Source organism: Chlorocebus sabaeus, chromosome 25 (assembly GCF_047675955.1).
Source record: "Chlorocebus sabaeus isolate Y175 chromosome 25, mChlSab1.0.hap1, whole genome shotgun sequence".
NCBI classification, from domain to species: domain Eukaryota; kingdom Metazoa; phylum Chordata; class Mammalia; order Primates; family Cercopithecidae; genus Chlorocebus; species Chlorocebus sabaeus.
In genome coordinates this window covers 4,616,513-4,634,730 of record NC_132928.1, presented here as the reverse complement: position 1 = coordinate 4,634,730, position 18,218 = coordinate 4,616,513, and the positions used below count along the sequence as shown (strand labels likewise).

Sequence of the window (18,218 nt, the reverse complement as noted above, 5' to 3'; positions counted from 1 at the left end):
GCCTGTCTTTACTGCAGTCTCTGAACATAAATTGTGAAGCTTTCATGGGCATTTATCACTTCCCCAATCAATACTCTTATAATTTCCTATGCCTGTCTTTACTTTAATCTCTTAATCCTATCATCTTCGTAAGCTAAGGATGTATGTCGCCTCAGGACCCTGTGGTGATTGCATTATCTGTACAAATTGTTTGTAAAACATGTGTGTTTGAACAATATGAAATCTGGTCACCTTGAAAAAGCACAGGATAACAGAGGGAACAAGGGAGATAACCATAAGGTCTGACTGCCTGCGGGGCCTGGCAGAATAGGGTCATATTTCTCTTCTTGCAGAAAGCAAATAGGAGAAATATTACTGAATTTTTTTCCCAGCAAGGAATAATCCTGGGAAGGGAATGCATTTCCAGGGGGAGGTCTCTAAAATGGCCGCTCTGGGAGTGTCTGTCTTATGCAATTCAAGATAAGGGATGAAATATGCCCTGGTCTCCTGCAGCGCCCTCAGGCTTGCTAGGATTAGGAAATTCCAGCCTGGCGAATTCTAGTCAGACCGGTTGTCTGCTTTCAAACCCTGTTTCCTGTTAAGATGTTTATCAATGAGAATGCATGTCCAGCGGGACACGGAGCCTCATCAGTAATTCTAATTTTGCCCTGGCCTTGTGATCTTGCTCTGCCATTTGTCTTGTGATATTTTATTGCCTTTTGAAGCATGTGATTTCTGTGACCGACTTCCTATTCATACACTCCTTCCGCTTTTGAAATCCCTAATAAAAACTTGCTGGTTTTGCAGCTCAGGGGGCATCATGGAACCTGCCAATATGTGATGTCACCCGCAGAGGCCCAGCTGTAAAATTTCTCTCTTTGTACTCTTTATCTTTATTTCTCAGACCGACCAACACTTAGGGAAAATAGAAAAGAACCTACATTGAAATACTGGGGACTGGTTCCCCTGATAATGCTGTATTTTATCTTTGTGTTTTAAATTGTTACAGATAATTGTGGCTTCAAAAGTAAAAGTAGTTTCTGGGATTGGTGGATTTTCTGCATGCATAAATGTTTCAAAAACACATCAACTCTTGAATTTTCTGCTTCGGTTTAATCTTAGTTATTATTTAAAACAATAATATATTTTTCTGTATTTTAATCAAGATTTAGTTAGATTTAACAAGTGTTTAAATTTGAGAAATGTGTAAGTCATATGGGATATACAGAACAAAATGTAAAATATGGGGTCTTCCTTATGACATGAAAAGACCAAATGTTTTATCTTTTTTAAATATGAATTTTGACTTTCTAACACTGAACATATACTATCATCTAATTAGCTGGATAGTTCTCGAACATATTCTCTAGATGAATTTTGTGAAGAGCAGTTACAGCAAGCTACCCAGGCATTGAAACAACTTGAGGACATCAGGGATAAGGCAATTTCAGAGATGAAAAGTACTTTTCTAAAGGTAATTCTTTAATTATATCATATTTATCAAAGTTGCAATTTACTGGCTATAGCAATTGATCCAAATTGTCCCTGGAAAAAGTATCTGAAATGGGAAAGTAAGGAACAAAGGTGGTTAATTAACAACTAACTGGTACTGTGTATTTACTATATACCATAATTTTTCCAGGTATGATGTAAAATGCAAAGAAATATATATTTTTATATATATGAATGCATATATGTGTATATCTATATACAACTTATGAAATTTAATATATTTAAATGAAAAGGATGATGATTCTCAAACTTTAGTGGCCAAGAGAATCACCTCAAAGGCTTCATAAAACAAGAGATTTCTGTTTTGGTAGGCACAGTCTGAGGATATACATTTCTTTTCTTTCTTTCTTTCTTTTTTTTTTATTTTAATACTTTAAGTTCTGGGATACATGTGCAGAATGTGCAGATTTGTTACATAGGTATACATGTGCCATGGTGGTTTGCTGCACCCATCAACCTATCATCTACATTAGTTATTTCTCCTAATGCTATCCCTCCCCTTACCCCCTACTCCCCGACAGCCCCAGTGTATGATGTTCCCCTCCCTGTGCCTATATGTTCTCATTGTTCAACTCCAACTTATGAGTGAGAACATGCAGTGTTTGTTTTTCTGTTCCTGTGTTAGTTTACTGAGAATGATGGTTTCCAGCTTCATCGGCATCCCTGCAAAGGACGTGAACTCATTCTTTTTTATGGTTGTGTAGTTTTCCATGGTGTATATGTGCCATATTTTCCTTTATCCATGCTAACATTGATGGGCATTTGGGTTGCTTCCAAGTCTTTGCTATTGTGAGTAGTGCTGCAGTAAACATACGTGTGCATGTGTCTAGAATAGAATGATTTATAATCCTTTGAGTATATACACAGTAATGAGATTGTTGGGTCAAATGGTATTTCTAGTTCTAGATCCTTGAGGAATCACTGTCTTCCACAATGGTCAAACTAACTTACACCCCCACCAACAGTGTAGAAGCATTCCTATTTCTCCACAGCATCTGTTGTTTCCTGACTTTTTAATGATCGCCATTCTAACTGGCGTGAGATGGTATCTTGTTGTTTTTATTTGCATTTCTTTAATGACCAGTGATGATGAGCTTTTTTTTTCATATGTTTGTTTGCTGCATGAATGTCTTCTTTTGAAAAGTGTCTGTTCATATCCTTTGCCCATCTTTTAATGGGGTTATTTTTTTCTTTTATATTTGTTCAAGTTCTTTGTAGATTCCATCTGACAAAGGTTTTTGATTTTTTCTTGTAAATTTGTTTGAGTTCTTTGTAGGTTCTGGAGATTAGCCCTTTGTCAGATGGATAGATTGCAAAAGTTTTCTCCCATTCTGTAGGTTGTCTGTTCACTCTGATGATAATTTCTTTTGCTCTACAGAAGCTCTTTAGTTTAATTAGATCCCATTTGTCAATTTTGGCTTTTGTTGCAATTGCTTTTCGTGTTTTAGTCATGAAGTCTTTGCCCATGCCTCTATTCTGAATGGTATTGCCTAGGTTTTCTTCTAGGGTTTTTATGGTTTTAGGTCTTACATTTAAGTCTTTAATCTGTCTTGAGTTAATTTTTGTATAAAGTATAAAGAAGGGGTCCAGTTTCAGTTTTCTGCATATGGCTAGCCAGTTTTCCCAACACTTTTAATTAAATAGGGAATCCTTTGCCCATTGCTTGTTTTGTCAGGTTTTTCAAAGATCAGATGGTTGTAGATGTGTGGTGTTATTTCTGAGGCCTCTGTTCTATTTTATTGGTCTATATCTCTGTTTTGGTACCAGTACCATGCTGTTTTGGTTACTGTAGCCTTGTAATATATTGAAGTCAGGTAGCATGATGCCTCCAGCTCTGTTCTTTTTGCTTAGGATTGTCTTGGCTATAAAGGCTCTTGTTTGGTTCCATATTAAATTTAAAGTAGTTTTTTTCTAATTATGTGAAGAAAGTCAATGGTAGCTTGATGGGAATAGCATTGAATCTGTAAATTACTTTGGGAAATATGACCATTTTCACAATATTGATTCTTCCTATCCATGAGCATGGAATGTTTTTCCATTTGTTCGTGTCCTCTCTTATTTCCTTGAACAGTTGTTTGTAGTTCTCCTTGAAGAGGTCCTTCACATCTCTTGTAAGTTGTATTTTATTTTCTTTGAAGCAATTGTGAATGGGAGTTTGCTCATGATTAGGCTCTCTATTACTGGTGTATAGGAATGCTTGTGATTTTTGCATATTGATTTTGTATCCTGAGGCTTTGCTGAAATTTCTTACCAGCGTAAGGAGTTTTTGGGCTGAGACGATGGGGTTTTCTTAATATACGATCATATCATCTGCAAAGAGAGATACTTTGACTTCCTCTCTTCCTGTTTGAATACCCTTTCTTTCTTTCTCTTGCCTGATTGCCCTGGCCAGAACTTCCAATATTATGTTGAATAGGAGTGGTGAGAGAAGGCAACCTTGTCTTGTGCCGAAGATTTTTTTGTCTCTATCTCCTTCAGTTTTGCTCTGATCTTAGTTATTTCTTGTCTTCTGCTAACTTTTGAATTTATTTGCTTTTGCTTCTCTAGTTCTTTTAATTTTGATGTTAGGGTGTCGATTTTAGATATTTCCTGCTTTCTCCTGTGGGCATTGATTGCTATAAGTTTCCCTCTAAACACTGCTTTAGCTGTGTCTCAGTAATTCTGGTACGTTATGTGTTTGTTCTCTGTCTTTGTTCTTATTGGTTTCAAAGAACTTAATCATTTCTGCCTTAACTTTGTCATTTACCCAGTAGTCATTCAGAAGCAAGTACTATATGGTGGTGAGAAGAATGTGTATTTTGTTGATTTGGGGTGGAGTGTTGTGTAGATGTCTATTAGGTTTGCTTGGTCCAGAGCTGAGTTCAAGTCCTTAATATCCTTGTTAATTTTCTGTCTCATTGATCTATCTAATATTGACAGTGGGATGTTTAAGTCTCCCACTATTATTGTGTGTGAGTCTAAGCCTCTTTGTAGGTCTCTAAGAACTTGCTTTATGAATCTGGGTGCTCCTGTATTAGGTGCATGTATATTTAGGATAGTTAGCCCTTCTTGTTGCATTGATCCCTTTACCATTATGTAATACCCTTCTTTGTCTTTTTTTAATCTTTGTTGGTTTAAGATCTGTTTTATCAGATGCTAGGAATGCAACCTCTGCCTTTTTTTTTTTGTTTTTTTGTTTGTTTGTTTATTTGTTTTTTTCTTTCCATTTGCTTGGTAAATCTTCCTGCATCTCTTTATTTTGAGCCTATGTGTGTCTTTCCACATGAGATGTGTCTCCTGAATACAGCACCTGATGGATCTTGACTCTTTATCCAATTTGCCAATCTGTGTCTTTTAATTGGTGCATTTAGCCTGTGTACATTTAAGGTTAATATTGTTACGTGTGAATCTGATCCTGTCATTATGATGCTAGCTGATTATTTTGCCCATTAGTTGATGCAGTTTCTTCATAGTATCGATGGCCTTTACAATTTGGCATGTTTTTGCAGTGGCTGGTACTGGTTTTTCCTTTCCGTATTTAGTGGTTCTTTCAGGACCTCTTGTAAGGCTGGCCTGGTGGTGACAAAATCCCTCAGCATTTGCTTGTCTTTAAAGGATATTATTTCTCCTTCACTTGTGAAGCTTAATTTGGCTGGATATGAAATTCTTGGTTGAAAATTCTTTTCTTTAAGAATGTTGAATATTGGCCCCCAGTCTATTCTGTCATGTAGAGTTTCTGCAGTGAGATCTGCTGTTAGTCTGATGGACTTCCCTTTGTAGGTAACTCAACCTTTCTCTCTGCCTGACCTTTACATTTTTTCTTTCATTTCAGCCTTAGTGAGTCTGATGATTATATGTCTTGCAGTTGCTCTTCTCAAGGAGTATCTTTGTGGTATTCTCTGTATTTCCTGAATTTGAATATTGGCCTGTCTTGCTAGGTTGGGGAAGTTCTCCTAGATAATATCCTGAAGAGTGTTTTCTCACTGGGTTCCATTCTCCCCATCACTTTCAGGTACACCAGTCAAACGTAGCTTTGGTCTTTTCACATGGTCTCATATTTCTTTGAGGCTTTGTTCATTCCTTTTCATTGTTTTTTCTCTAGGCTTGTCTTCAAGCTTTATTTCATTAAGTTGATCTTCAATCTCTGATATCCTTTTTCCACTTGATTGCTTTGGCTATTGATGCTTGTGTATGCTTCACAAAGTTGTTGTGCTGAGTTTTTCAGCTCCATCAGGTCATTTATGTTCTTCTGTAAACTGGTTATTCTCATTAGCAGTTCTTCTAACCTTTTATCAAGGTACTTACCTTCCTTGCATTGGGTTAGAACATGCTCCTTCAGCTTGGAGGAGTTTGTTGTTACCCACTTTCTGAAGCCTACTTCTGTCAGTTCGTCAAACTCATTCTTCATCCAGTTTTGTTCCATTGCTGGTGAGGAGTTGTGATCCTTTGGAGGAGAGGCATTCTAGTTTTTGGAGTTTTCAGCTTTGGTGCACTGGCTTTTCCTCATCTTCGTGGATTTATCTACCTTTGGTCTTTGCTGTTGGTGACCTTCAGATGGAGTTTTTGCATGATCATTTTTTTGTTGTTGATGTTGATGCTATTGCTTTCTGTTTGTTAGTTTTTCTTCTACCAGTCAGGCCCCTCATCTGTAGGTCTGCTGGAGTTTGCTGGGGGTCCACTCCAGACCCTGTTTGCCTGGGTGTCACTAATGGAGGCTGCAGAACAGCAAAGATTGCTTCCTCCTCCTTCCTCTGGAAGCTTTGTCTCAGGGGTCACCCACCAGATACCAGCTGGAGCTCTCCTGTATGAGGTGTCTTTCAACCCCTGCTGGGAAATGTATCCCAGTCAGGAGGCACAGGGATCAGGGACCCACTTGAGGAGGCAGTCTGTCCCTTAGCGGAGCTTGAGCACTATACTGGAACATCCGTTGCTCTCTTCAGACCTGGCGGGCAGGGACGTTTAAGTCTGCTGAAGCTTGCCCACAGCCACCCTGTCCCCCCGATGCTCTGTGCCAAGGAGATGGGAGTTTTATCTATAAGCCCCTGACTGGGGTTGCTGCCTTTCTTTCAGAGATGCCATACCCAGAGAGGAGGAATCTAGAGAGGCAGTCTAGCTACAGTGGCTTTCAGGTGCTGTGGTGGGCTCTGCCCAGTCCAAACTTCCCAGGGGCTTTGTTTACACTGTGAGGGGAAAATTGCCTACTCAAGCCTCAGTAATGGCAGATACCCCTTACCCCACCAAGCTTGAGCATCCCAGATCGACTCCAGACTGCCGTGCTGGTAGTGAGAATTTCAAGCCAGTGGATCTTAGCTTGCTGGGCTCCTTGGGGGTAGGATCTGTTGAGCAAGACCACTTGGCTCCTTGGCTTCATCCACCTTTCTAGGGGAGTGAATGGTTCTGTCTCACTGGTGTTCCAGGTGCCACTGAAGTATGAAAAAAACTCCTGCAGCTAGCTTGGTGTTTGCTGTACCAGCCATCCAGTTTTGTGTTTGAAACCCACAGCCCTTGTGGTGTAGGCATCTGAGAGAATTTCCTGGTCTGTGTGTTGCCAAGACCGTGGGAAAAATGTAGTATCTGGGCTGGATAGCCTTGTCCTTCATGGCACAGTCTCTCATGGCTTCCCTTGGCTAGGGGAGGGAGTTCCTTGACCCCTTGCACTTCCTTGGTGAGACAACGCCTCACCCTGCTTTGGCTTGCCCTCTGTGGGCTGCATCCACTGTCTAACCAGTCCCAGTGAGATGAACCAGGTACCTCAGTTGGAAGTGCAGAAATCACTCACTTCCTGCGTTGGTCTCACTGGGAGCTGCAGACTGGAGCTGTTTCTATTTGGCCATCTTGCCTCCCTAGTTTTTTTTTTTTTTTTTTTTAAGTAGGCACTTATTGCTATAAATTTGCCTGTCATTATTGCTTTTGCTGTGTCTTATAGGTTTTGATATATTATGTTTCAATTTTCATTTGGTGAAAGAATTTTAAAATTTCATTCTTAGTTTCTTCACCCATTTGTTGTTCAGGAACTGTTTAATTTTCATGTATTTGTATAGCTTCAACTGTTTCTCTTGTTATTGATGTCTAGCTCCATTCCCTTGTGCTCAGATAAGACACTTGATATGATTTTAATTTCTGAAATGTGTTGAGATTTGTATTCTAAAATATGATCAATCATGGAGAATGTTCCATGTGCTGGTGAAAATAATGAGTGTTCTGCAGCTGTTGGGCAAAATGTTCTGTAAATGTTTGTGAGGTCCATTTAGCCTATTGTTCAGTTCAAATCTGATGTTTCCTTGTTGGTTTTCGGTCTAGATTATCTATTTGATGCTGAGAGTGGAATGTTGAAGTCCCAAAGTATTATTATATTAGGGTCTATCTCTTCCTTTAGATCTGACAATATTTCCTTTTTAATATCTGGATATTAAAAGATTGAATATCTGGATAGTCCAGTGCTGGGTGCATATATATTTACAATTGTAATATTCTCTTGCTGAGCTGATCCCTTTATTATTATATAATGTCCTCCATTGTCTATTATTTTTTATTTTTATTTTTTATTATTATTATACTTTAAGTTCTAGGATATATGTGCATAATGTGCATGTTTGTTACATATGTATACTTGTGCCATGTTTCTGTGCTGCACCCATCAACTCGTCAGCACCCATCAACTCGTCATTTACATCAGGTATAACTCCCAATGCAATCCCTCCCCCCTCCCCCCTCCCCATGATAGGCCCCAGTGTGTGATGTTCCTCTTCCTGAGTCCAAGTGATCTCATTGTTCAGTTCCCACCTATGAGTGAGAACATGCAGTGTTTGGTTTTCTGTTCTTGTGATAGTTTGCTAAGAATGATGGTTTCCAGCTGCATCCATGTCCCTACAAAGGACACAAACTCATCCTTTTTTATGGCTGCATAGTATTCCATGGTGTATATGTGCCACATTTTCTTAATCCAATCTGTCACTGATGGACATTTGGGTTGATTCCAAGTCTTTGCTATTGTGAATAGTGCTGCAATAAACATACGTGTGCATGTGTCTTTATAGCAGCATGATTTATAATCCTTTGGGTATATACCCAGTAATGGGATGGCTGGGTCATATGGTACATCCAGTTCTAGATCCTTGAGGAATCGCCATACTGTTTTCCATAATGGTTGAACTAGTTTACAATCCCACCAACAGTGTAAAAGTGTTCCTATTTCTCCACATCCTCTCCAGCACCAGTTGTTTCCTGACTTTTTAATGATTGCCATTCTAACTGGTGTGAGATGGTATCTCATTGTGGTTTTGATTTGCATTTCTCTGATGGCCAGTGATGATGAGCATTTTTTCATGTGTCTGTTGGCTGTGTGAATATCTTCTTTTGAGAAATGTCTGTTCATATCATTTGCCCACTTTTTGATGGGGTTGTTTGTTTTTTTTCTTGTAAATTTGTTTGAGTTCTTTGTAGGTTCTGGACAGTAGCCCTTTGTCAGATGAGTAGATTGCAAAAATTTTCTCCCATTCTGTAGGTTGCCTGCTCACTCTGATGGTAGTTTCTTTTGCTGTGCAGAAGCTCTTTAGTTTAATGAGATCCTGTTTGTCAATTTTGGCTTTTGCTGCCGTTGCTTTAGGTGTTTTAGACATGAAGTCTTTGCCCATGCCTATGTCCTGAATGGTACTACCTAGGTTTTCCTCTAGGGTTTTTATGGTATTAGGTCTAACATTTAAGTCTCTAATCCATCTTGAATTAATTTTCATATAAGGAGTAAGGAAAGGATCCAGTTTCAGCTTTCTACTTATGGCTAGCCAATTTTCCCAGCACCATTTATTAAATAGGGAATCCTTTCCCCATTTCTTGTTTCTCTCAGGTTTGTCAAAGATCAGATGGCTGTAGATGTGTGGTATTATTTCTGAGGACTCTGTTCTGTTCCATTGGTCTATATCTCTGTTTTGGTACCAGTACCATGCTGTTTTGGTTACTGTAGCCTTGTAGTATAGTTTGAAGTCAGGTAGCGTGATGTCTCCAGCTTTGTTCTTTTGACTTAGGATTGTCTTGGAGATGCGGGCTCTTTTTTGGTTCCATATGAACTTTAAAGCAGTTTTTTCCAATTCTGTGAAGAAAGTCGTTGGTACCTTGATGGGGATGGCATTGCATCTATAAATAACCTTGGGCAGTATGGCCATTTTCACGATATTGATTCTTCCTATCCATGAGCATGGTATGTTCTTCCATTTGTTTATGTCCTCTTTTATTTCACTGAGCAGTGGTTTGTAGTTCTCCTTGAAGAGGTCCTTTACATCCCTTGTAAGTTGGATTCCTAGGTATTTTATTCTCTTTGAAACAATTGTGAATGGAAGTTCATTCATGATTTGGCTCTCTGTTTGTCTGTTACTGGTGTATAAGAATGCTTATGATTTTTGCACATTAATTTTGTATCCTGAGACTTTGCTGAAGTTGCTTATCACCTTAAGGAGATTTTGGGCTGAGACAACGGGATTTTCTAAATATACAGTCATGTCATCTGCAAAGAGGGACAATTTGACTTCTTCTTTTCCTAACTGAATACCCTTGATTTCTTTCTCTTGCCTGATTGCCCTAGCCAGAACTTCCAACACTATGTTGAATAGGAGTGGTGAGAGAGGGCATCCCTGTCTTGTGCCAGTTTTCAAAGGGAATTTTTCCAGTTTTTGCCCATTCAGTATGATATTGGCTGTGGGTTTGTCATAAATAGCTCTTATTATTTTGAGGTACATTCCATCAATACCGAATTTATTGAGCGTTTTTAGCATGAAGGCCTGTTGAATTTTGTCAAAAGCCTTTTCTGCATCTATTGAGATAATCATGTGGTTTTTGTCTTTGGTTCTGTTTATATGCTGGATTATGTTTATTGATTTGCGTATGTTGAACCAGCCTTGCATCCTAGGTATGAAGCGCACTTGATCATGGTGGATAAGCTTTTTGATGTGCTGCTGAATCTGGTTTGCCAATATTTTATTGAGGATTTTTGCATGATGTTCATCAGGGATATAGGTCTAAAATTCTCTTTTTTTGTTGTGTCTCTGCCAGGCTTTGGTATCAGGATGATGTTGGCCTCATAAAATGAGTTAGGGAGGATTCCCTCTTTTTCTATTGATTGGAATAGTTTCAGAAGGAATGGTACCAGCTCCTCCTTGTACCTCTGGTAGAATTCAGCTGTGAATCCATCTCTTCCTGGACTTTATTTGGTTGGTAGGCTATTAATTATTGCCTCAATTTCAGAGCCTGCTATTGGTCTATTCAGGGATTCAGCTTCTTCCTGGTTTAGTCTTGGGAGAGTGTAAGTGTCCAGGAAATTATCCATTTCTTCTAGATTTTCTAGTTTATTTGCGTAGAGGTGTTTATAGTATTCTCTGATGGTAGTTTATATTTCTGTGGGGTCGGTGGTGGTATCCCCTTTATCATTTTTTATTGCGTCTATTTGATTCTTCTCTCTTTTCTTCTTTATTAGTCTTGCTAGTGGTCTGTCAATTTTGTTGATGTTTTCAAAAAACCAACTCCTGGATTCATTGATTTTTTGGAGGGTTTTTTGTGTCTCTATCTCCTTCAGTTCTGCTTGATCTTAGTTATTTCTTGCCTTCTGCTAGCTTTTGAATGCGTTTGCTCTTGCTTCTCTAGTTCTTTTAATTGTGATGTTAGAGTGTCAATTTTAGATCTTTCCTGCTTTGTCTTGTGGGCATTTAGTGCTATAAATTTCCCTCTACACACTGCTTTAAATGTGTCCCAGAGATTCTGGTATGTTGTATCTTTGTTCTCATTGGTTTCAAAGAACATCTTTATTTCTGCCTTCATTTCGTTATGTACCCAGTAGTCATTCAGGAGCAGGTTGTTCAGTTTCCATGTAGTTGAGCAGTTTTGATTGATTTTCTTAGTCCTGAGTTCTAGTTTGATTGCACTGTGGTCTGAGAGACAGTTTGTTCTAATTTCTGTTCTTGTACATTTGCTGAGGAGTACTTTACTTCTAATTATGTGGTCAATTTTGGAATAAGTGCGATGTGGTGCTGAGAAGAATGTATATTCTGTTGATTTGGGGTGGATAGTTCTGTAGATGTCTATTAGGTCTGCTTGGTGCAGAGATGAGTTCAATTCCTGGATATCCTTGTTAACTTTCTGTCTCGTTGATCTGTCTAATGTTGACAGTGGAGTGTTGAAGTCTCCCATTATTATTGTATGGGAGTCTAAGTCTCTTTGTAAGTCTCTAAGGACTTGCTTTATGAATCTGGGTGCTCCTGTATTGGGTGCATATATATTTAGGATAGTTAGCTCTTCCTGTTGAATTGATCCTTTTACCATTATGTAATGGCCTTCTTTGTCTCTTTTGATCTTTGATGGTTTAAAGTCTGTTTTATCAGAGACTAGGATTGCAACCCCTGCTTTTTTTTGTTCTCCATTTGCTTGGTAGATCTTCCTCCATCCCTTTATTTTGAGCCTATGTATGTCTCTGCATGTGAGATGGGTCTCCTGAATACAGCAGACTGATGGGTCTTGACTCTTTATCCAGTTTGCCAGTCTGTGTCTTTTAACTGGAGCATTTAGTCCATTTACATTTAAGGTTAATATTGTTATGTGTGAACTTGATCCTGCCATTTTGATATTAACTGGTTATTTTGCTCATTAGTTGATGCAGTTTCTTCCTAGCCTAAATGGTCTTTACATTTTGGCATGCTTTTGCAATGGCTGGTACCGGTTGTTCCTTTCCATGTTTAGTGCTTCCTTCAGGGTCTCTTGTAAGTCAGGCCTAGTGGTGACAAAATCTCTAAGCATTCGCTTATCTGTAAAGGATTTTATTTCTCCTTCACTGATGAAACTTAGTTTGGCTGGATATGAAATTCTGGGTTGAAAATTCTTTTCTTTAAGAATGTTGAATATTGGTCCCCACTCTCTTCAGGCTTGTAGAGTTTCTGCCGAGAGATCTGCTGTTAGTCTGATGGGCTTCCCTTTGTGGGTAACCCCACCTTTCTCTCCGGCTGCCCTTAAGATTTTTTCCTTCATTTCAACTTTGGTGAATCTGGCAATTATGTGTCTTGGAGTTGCTCTTCTCGAGGAGTATCTTTGTGGCGTTCTCTGTATTTCCTGGATTTGAATGTTGGCCTGCCCTGCTAGGTTGGGGAAGTTATCCTGGATGATATCCTGAAGAGTGTTTTCCAACTTGGTTCCATTTACCCGTCACTTTCGGGCACCCCAATCAGACGTAGATTTGGTCTTTTTACATAATCCCATACTTCTTGCAGGCTTTGTTTATTTCTTTTTCTTCTTTTTTCTTTTGGTTTCTCTTCTCGCTTCATTTCATTCATTTGATCCTCAATCGCTGATACTCTTTCTTCCAGTTGATCGAGTGGGTTACTGAAGCTTGTGCATTTGTCACGTATTTCTCGTGTCATGGTTTTCATCTCTTTCATTTCGTTTATGACCTTCTCTGCATTAATTACTCTAGCCATCAATTCTTCCACTTTTTTTCAAGATTTTTAGTTTCTTTGTGCTGGGTACGTAATTCCTCCTTTAGCTCTGAAAAGTTTGATGGACTGAAGTCGTCTTCTCCCATCTCATCAAAGTCATTATCCGTCAAGCTTTGATCCGTTGCTGGCGATGAGCTGCGCTCCTTTGCCGGGGGTGATGCGCTCTTAGTTTTTGAATTTCCAGCTTTTCTGCCCTGCTTTTTCCCCATCTTTGTGGTTTATCTGCCTCTGGTCTTTGATGATGATGGTGACGTACTGATGGGGTTTTGGTGTAGGTGTCCTTCCTGTTTGATAGTTTTCTTTCTAACAGTCAGGACCCTCAGCTGTAGGTCTGTTGGAGATTGCTTGAGGTCCACTCCAGACCCTGTTTGCCTGGGTGTCAGCAGCAGAGGCTGCAGAAGATAGAATATTGCTGAACAGCGAGTGTACCTGTCTGATTCTTGCTTTGGGGGCTTCCTCTCAGGGGTATACTCCACCCTGTGAGGTGTGGAGTGTCAGACTGCCCCTAGTGGCGGATGTCTCCCAGTTAGGCTACTCTGGGGTCAGGGACCCACTTGAGCAGGCAGTCTGTCCCTTCTCAGATCTCAACCTCCCAGTGTTGGGAGATCCACTGCTCTCTTCAAAGCTGTCAGACAGAGTTGTTTGCGTCTGCAGAGGTTTCTGCTGCTTTTGTTTACTGTGCCCTGTCCCCAGAGGTGGAGTCTACAGAGACAGGCAGGTTTCCTTGAGCTGCTGTTAGCTCCACCCAGTTCGAGCTTCCCAGTGGCTTTGTTTACCTACTTAAGCCTCAGGAATGGCGGGCGCCCCTCCCCCAGCCTGGCTGCTGCCTTGCCGCGAGATAGCAAACTGCTGTGCTAGCAATGAGGGAGGCTCCGTGGGTATGGGACTCTCCCGACCAGGTGTGGGATATAATCTCCTGGTGTGCCTGTTTGCTTAAAGCGCAGTATTGGGGTGGGAGTTACCCGATTTTCCAGGTGTTGTGTGTCTCAGTTCCCCTGGCTAGGAAAAGGGATTCCCTTTCCCCTTGCGCTTCCCAGGTGAGGCGATGCCTTGCCCTGCTTCAGCTCTCGCTGGTCAGGCTGCAGCAGCTGACCAGCACTGATTGTCCGGCACTCCCTAGTGAGATGAACCCAGTACTTCAGTTGAAAATGCAGAAATCACCGCTCGCGCTGGGAGTTGGAGACTGGAGCTGTTCCTATTCAGCCATCTTGCTCCGCCCCCCCCCATTGTCTATTATTATAGGTTTTCACTTTAAATCTGTTTTGTTGATATAACCATAGACACTTCTGCTTGATTTTGGTTTTCGTTTGCATGGACTATCTTTTTTATCCCTTCACTTTCAGTCTATGCATATCTTTACAGGTGTGGTAGGTTTCCTGTAGGCAGTGTATAGTTGAGTCTTGTTTTTTAATCACTCAACCAGTCCATATCTTTTAAATGAGAAATGTAATCCATTTACTTGTAAGGTTATTCTTGATAGATGAGGACTTACTCCTGTAATTTTAGATTGTTTTCTGGTTGTTTTTTAATATCCTTTGTTTCTTCCCCTCTTACTGTTATTTTTGCAGTTAGGTGGTTTTCTATAGTGATAAGGTTTGATTCATTTGCCTCTCTCCTTTGTGTATCAGCTCTACTAGTGAGTTTTATAGTTTCGCATGTCTGCACAATGGTGGTTATAATCTTTTCACTTCTACTTTTAAGACTCTCCTGAGCATTTCTTGTAAGTCCATTTTAGAGATGAAGAATTTATTCTGTTTGGGAAATGTGTGAGGGGAGAACAAAAGACACACACACAATACCTTTAAGGGTAAACAACCTTTACCCCATGTAAATGGCAATGTAGATGTAATAAACAAATTATATAGTAAGCAAGTGATATAATAATAAGCAAATGATATAATAAGCAGATTGGTATAATTAGCAAATTGCAATGGGAAAAGGAGAAGGAAAAGATATTTACACTCACCAGACTATGGAGAATTTACCACCAGACTGGGAAGCAACAACCTGGCCTCCAGAGTTGGATACTGTACTCACCATACAATGGAGTATTTACCACCAGAGTGGGAAGCAACAGCCTGGGCTCTAGAGTTGGCCACTCATCTGTGCACAGGCAAGGAGAGGTCTCATGTAGCTTTGGTGCAGTCTGGGACTGTAGCTCTTATTGTAACAAGTTTTTTGGCATGAGGTCCAGTCAGGAGGGCTTTTTATGACTGGGCTCAAGGAACACAAAAAGGTCCACTTTTTTTTGTGATTGTCTATTGTTTTTCAATAGCTAATGTATAGGCTCTGAAACTGCTGGATGAACGCCTCAAGCAGCTCACACAACCTCTTCTGGGACTTGGTGACCATTGTCCCTTGGTGTCCATGTTCAATTGAGTTCAACTTTAGTATTTAACTTTTCCTCCTCAGAATTCCCTCAGTTTTTGCTTGTCTGTAAAAGATTCTATTTATTCTTCATTTCAGAAGAATTTCTCTACTGGGAGTAATATTCTTGGCTGATAGTTTATTTCTTTCAATATTTTGTATATATCATTGCAATATCTCCTGGCCTGTAAACTTTCTGCTGAGAAATCTGCTTATCTAATGGAAATTCCCTTATATGTGACTTGACATTCTTGATGCTTTTAAAATTCTTTCTTTCTCTTTGACTTTGTCAATTTGACTATAATGTGCCCCAGAGAGGACATGTTTAAGTTTAATCTCTTTGGGTTTGTTTAGCTTTTTAGACCTGTATGTTCATTTGTCTTCCAAGACATGGGAAATTTTCAGCTATTATTTCATTAAACATATTTTCCTTGCTTTTCTCCTCTCTTCTCTTTCTGCAACAACCATAATCTGAATATTTGTCACTTAATGGTGTTCCCTAAATCCTGTGAGTTTTCTTCATTCTTTTTTCTTTTTCTTTTCTTTTTTGTCTGCCTATGTTATTTCAAACACCTGGTCTTCAGGTTCAGAAATTTTCTTCTGCTTGGTCTAGTTTGTTGCTGAAGGTTTCAGTTGCATTTTTAAATTTCCTTCATTAAATTCTTCAGCTCTAGGATTTCTGTTTGGTTCTTTTCTATGATGTCTTTATTTAATTTTTCATTCAATTTATGAATTGTTTTCCTGTTCTCATTGAATTGTCTATCTGTATTCTCATGTATTTCACTGAATTTTCCTAAGATTATTATTTTGAATTATTTTTCTGGCATCTTATACATTTCTTTATGACTGGGGCCTGTTACTAGAGTATTATTGTTTTCATTTTGAGGTGACATAGTTCTTGTTTTTCAAGATGACATTCACTATGTTGGAGGATGATCCTTTTATGGAGGAACACACAGATATTTATTAGTATATACTTCCTTGTTTGATTTCTAAAACTTAAGTCATGTGCTTATAAGTGAGACACCAAACTTTACAGGCTTCAGCACATGTAAATAGTCTTATTTTTGTCTAATGTTTAAATACAGTGTGAGCATGTAGTAAAAGTTGTAATGAAAGTTGTTGATAAAGTTAAATTCCAATATATGTTCATCAGGCTAATAAAAATACTGTAGACTTTGCTGGGCTGCTGTTGCCAGCAGCCACTGCCATTGTGCTCTCATGAGGTCCCTGCTACCCCACTGGTGCACTTTTGCTGGCAGCCTCCTGCCAGAATGTGTTCACTCATGGCACCCCTGGTGCCCCTACCAGAGAACTTCCCACCTGGGTTGCCCATCCTTCCCCCACTGGAACACTTTTGCTGACTGCCTCCCACCAGAGCATGGTTACTAATGACTCCACCACTGCCACATTGGAGTGTTTCCCACCCATGGCTACCCTGAAACCCCTAGTGTAGTGCTATTGCCTGCAGTCTGGGAGCACCTTGGCCTCTCCAGCCCAGCTGGGGCTTGCCCTTGAGTGATCAGAGCACAAAGCTATGGGCCCAGTCCCAGCCACCCAGGGTTAAAGTGTGCTGCCCAGGAGTGTCGAAATGAGAGTTGACCTGCTGAACGCATTCAGAAACAAAGCCTTTCAACTTTACCCAACTTGCACCACAGCCAAATCCTTGAGAGCAATAAAGAACACAAAAACAAAGCCCAGTCCAAAGAACAACTTCAAAGGAAAAAGGAATATCAGCCTTCACAGATCAGAAACAGACAGTGTAAGGAATCTGCAACTCTAAAAGCCAGAGTGTCTTCTTACCTCCAAACAATCACACTGGCTCTCCAAGAAAGGTTCTTAAACACGTTGAAATTGCTGAAATGTCACGTGTTTAATTCAGAATCTGGATGGCAAGGAAGCTCATCGAGGTACAAGAGAAGGTCAAAACCGCATCCAAGGAAAACAGTAAAACAATCCAAGAGTTGAAGGACAACCTAACCATTTTAAGAAAGAACCAAAATGAACTTAGGGATATGAAAAATTCACTACAAGAATTTCAAAATATAATTGGAGGCATTAGACCAAGCTGAAGAAAGAATCTCAGAACTGGGGCCGGGTGCGGTGGCTCAAGCCTGTAATCCCAGCACTTTGGGAGGCCGAGACGGGCGAATCACGAGGTCAGGAGATCGAGACCATCCTGGCTAACATGGTGAAACCTCGTCTCTACTAAAAAATACAAAAAACTAGCCAGGCGAGGTGGCGGGCGCCTGTAGTCCCAGCTACTCGGGAGGCTGAGGCAGGAGAATGGCGTAAACCCGGGAGGCGGAGCGTGCAGTGAGCTGAGATCCGGCCACTGCACTCCAGCCTGGGCGACAGAGCCAGACTCCGTCTCAAAAAAAAAAAAAAAATTAAAAATAGAAAGAATCTCAGAACTGGAAGATTGCTCACTTGAAGCAATGAAAAATAAAGAAAAAAGAAGTTTAAAAATGAACAAAACATTTGAGAAATATGGGATTCTGTAAAGAGCTCAAACAGCAAAGGTTCTTAACCAGATTGACTTTCCTGAAAGAGGAGAGCAAGCCACTTGGAAAACATATTTGAGGATATAGTCCATGACAATTTAGAAATCTTGCTAGAGAGGTCAAGATGCAAATTCAAGAAATTCAGAGAACTACTGTATGAAGGAGTTGATCATCCCCAAGTTCATCATCCCCAAGACACATAATCATCAGATTCCCCAAAGTCAGCATGAAAGAAAAAATCTTAAAGGCAGTTAGAGAGAAGGGGCAGATCACTTGCAAAGTGAACCCCTTCAGGCTAACAGCAGTCCTTTTAGCAGAAACCTTACAAGTCTACAGAGATTGGAGGCCTATTTTCAACATCCTTAAAGAAAAGAAATTCCAACCAAAAATGTCATATCCCATGAAACTA

General features: G+C 39.9%; 1 protein-coding gene across 4 annotated transcripts in view; it reads left to right on the top strand.

Annotated features, from left to right (window-relative positions):
• Positions 1-18,218, top strand: part of DNAH14 (dynein axonemal heavy chain 14) — a 528,962-nt gene that overhangs the window by 71,227 nt on the left and 439,517 nt on the right. For all 4 annotated transcript variants that reach the window (XM_073011492.1, XM_073011489.1, XM_073011491.1 and 1 more), the window contains exon 10: positions 1,322-1,453. In XM_073011492.1, coding sequence (XP_072867593.1) covers positions 1,322-1,453 — 132 coding nt within the window. The remainder of the gene's footprint in view (positions 1-1,321; positions 1,454-18,218) is intronic.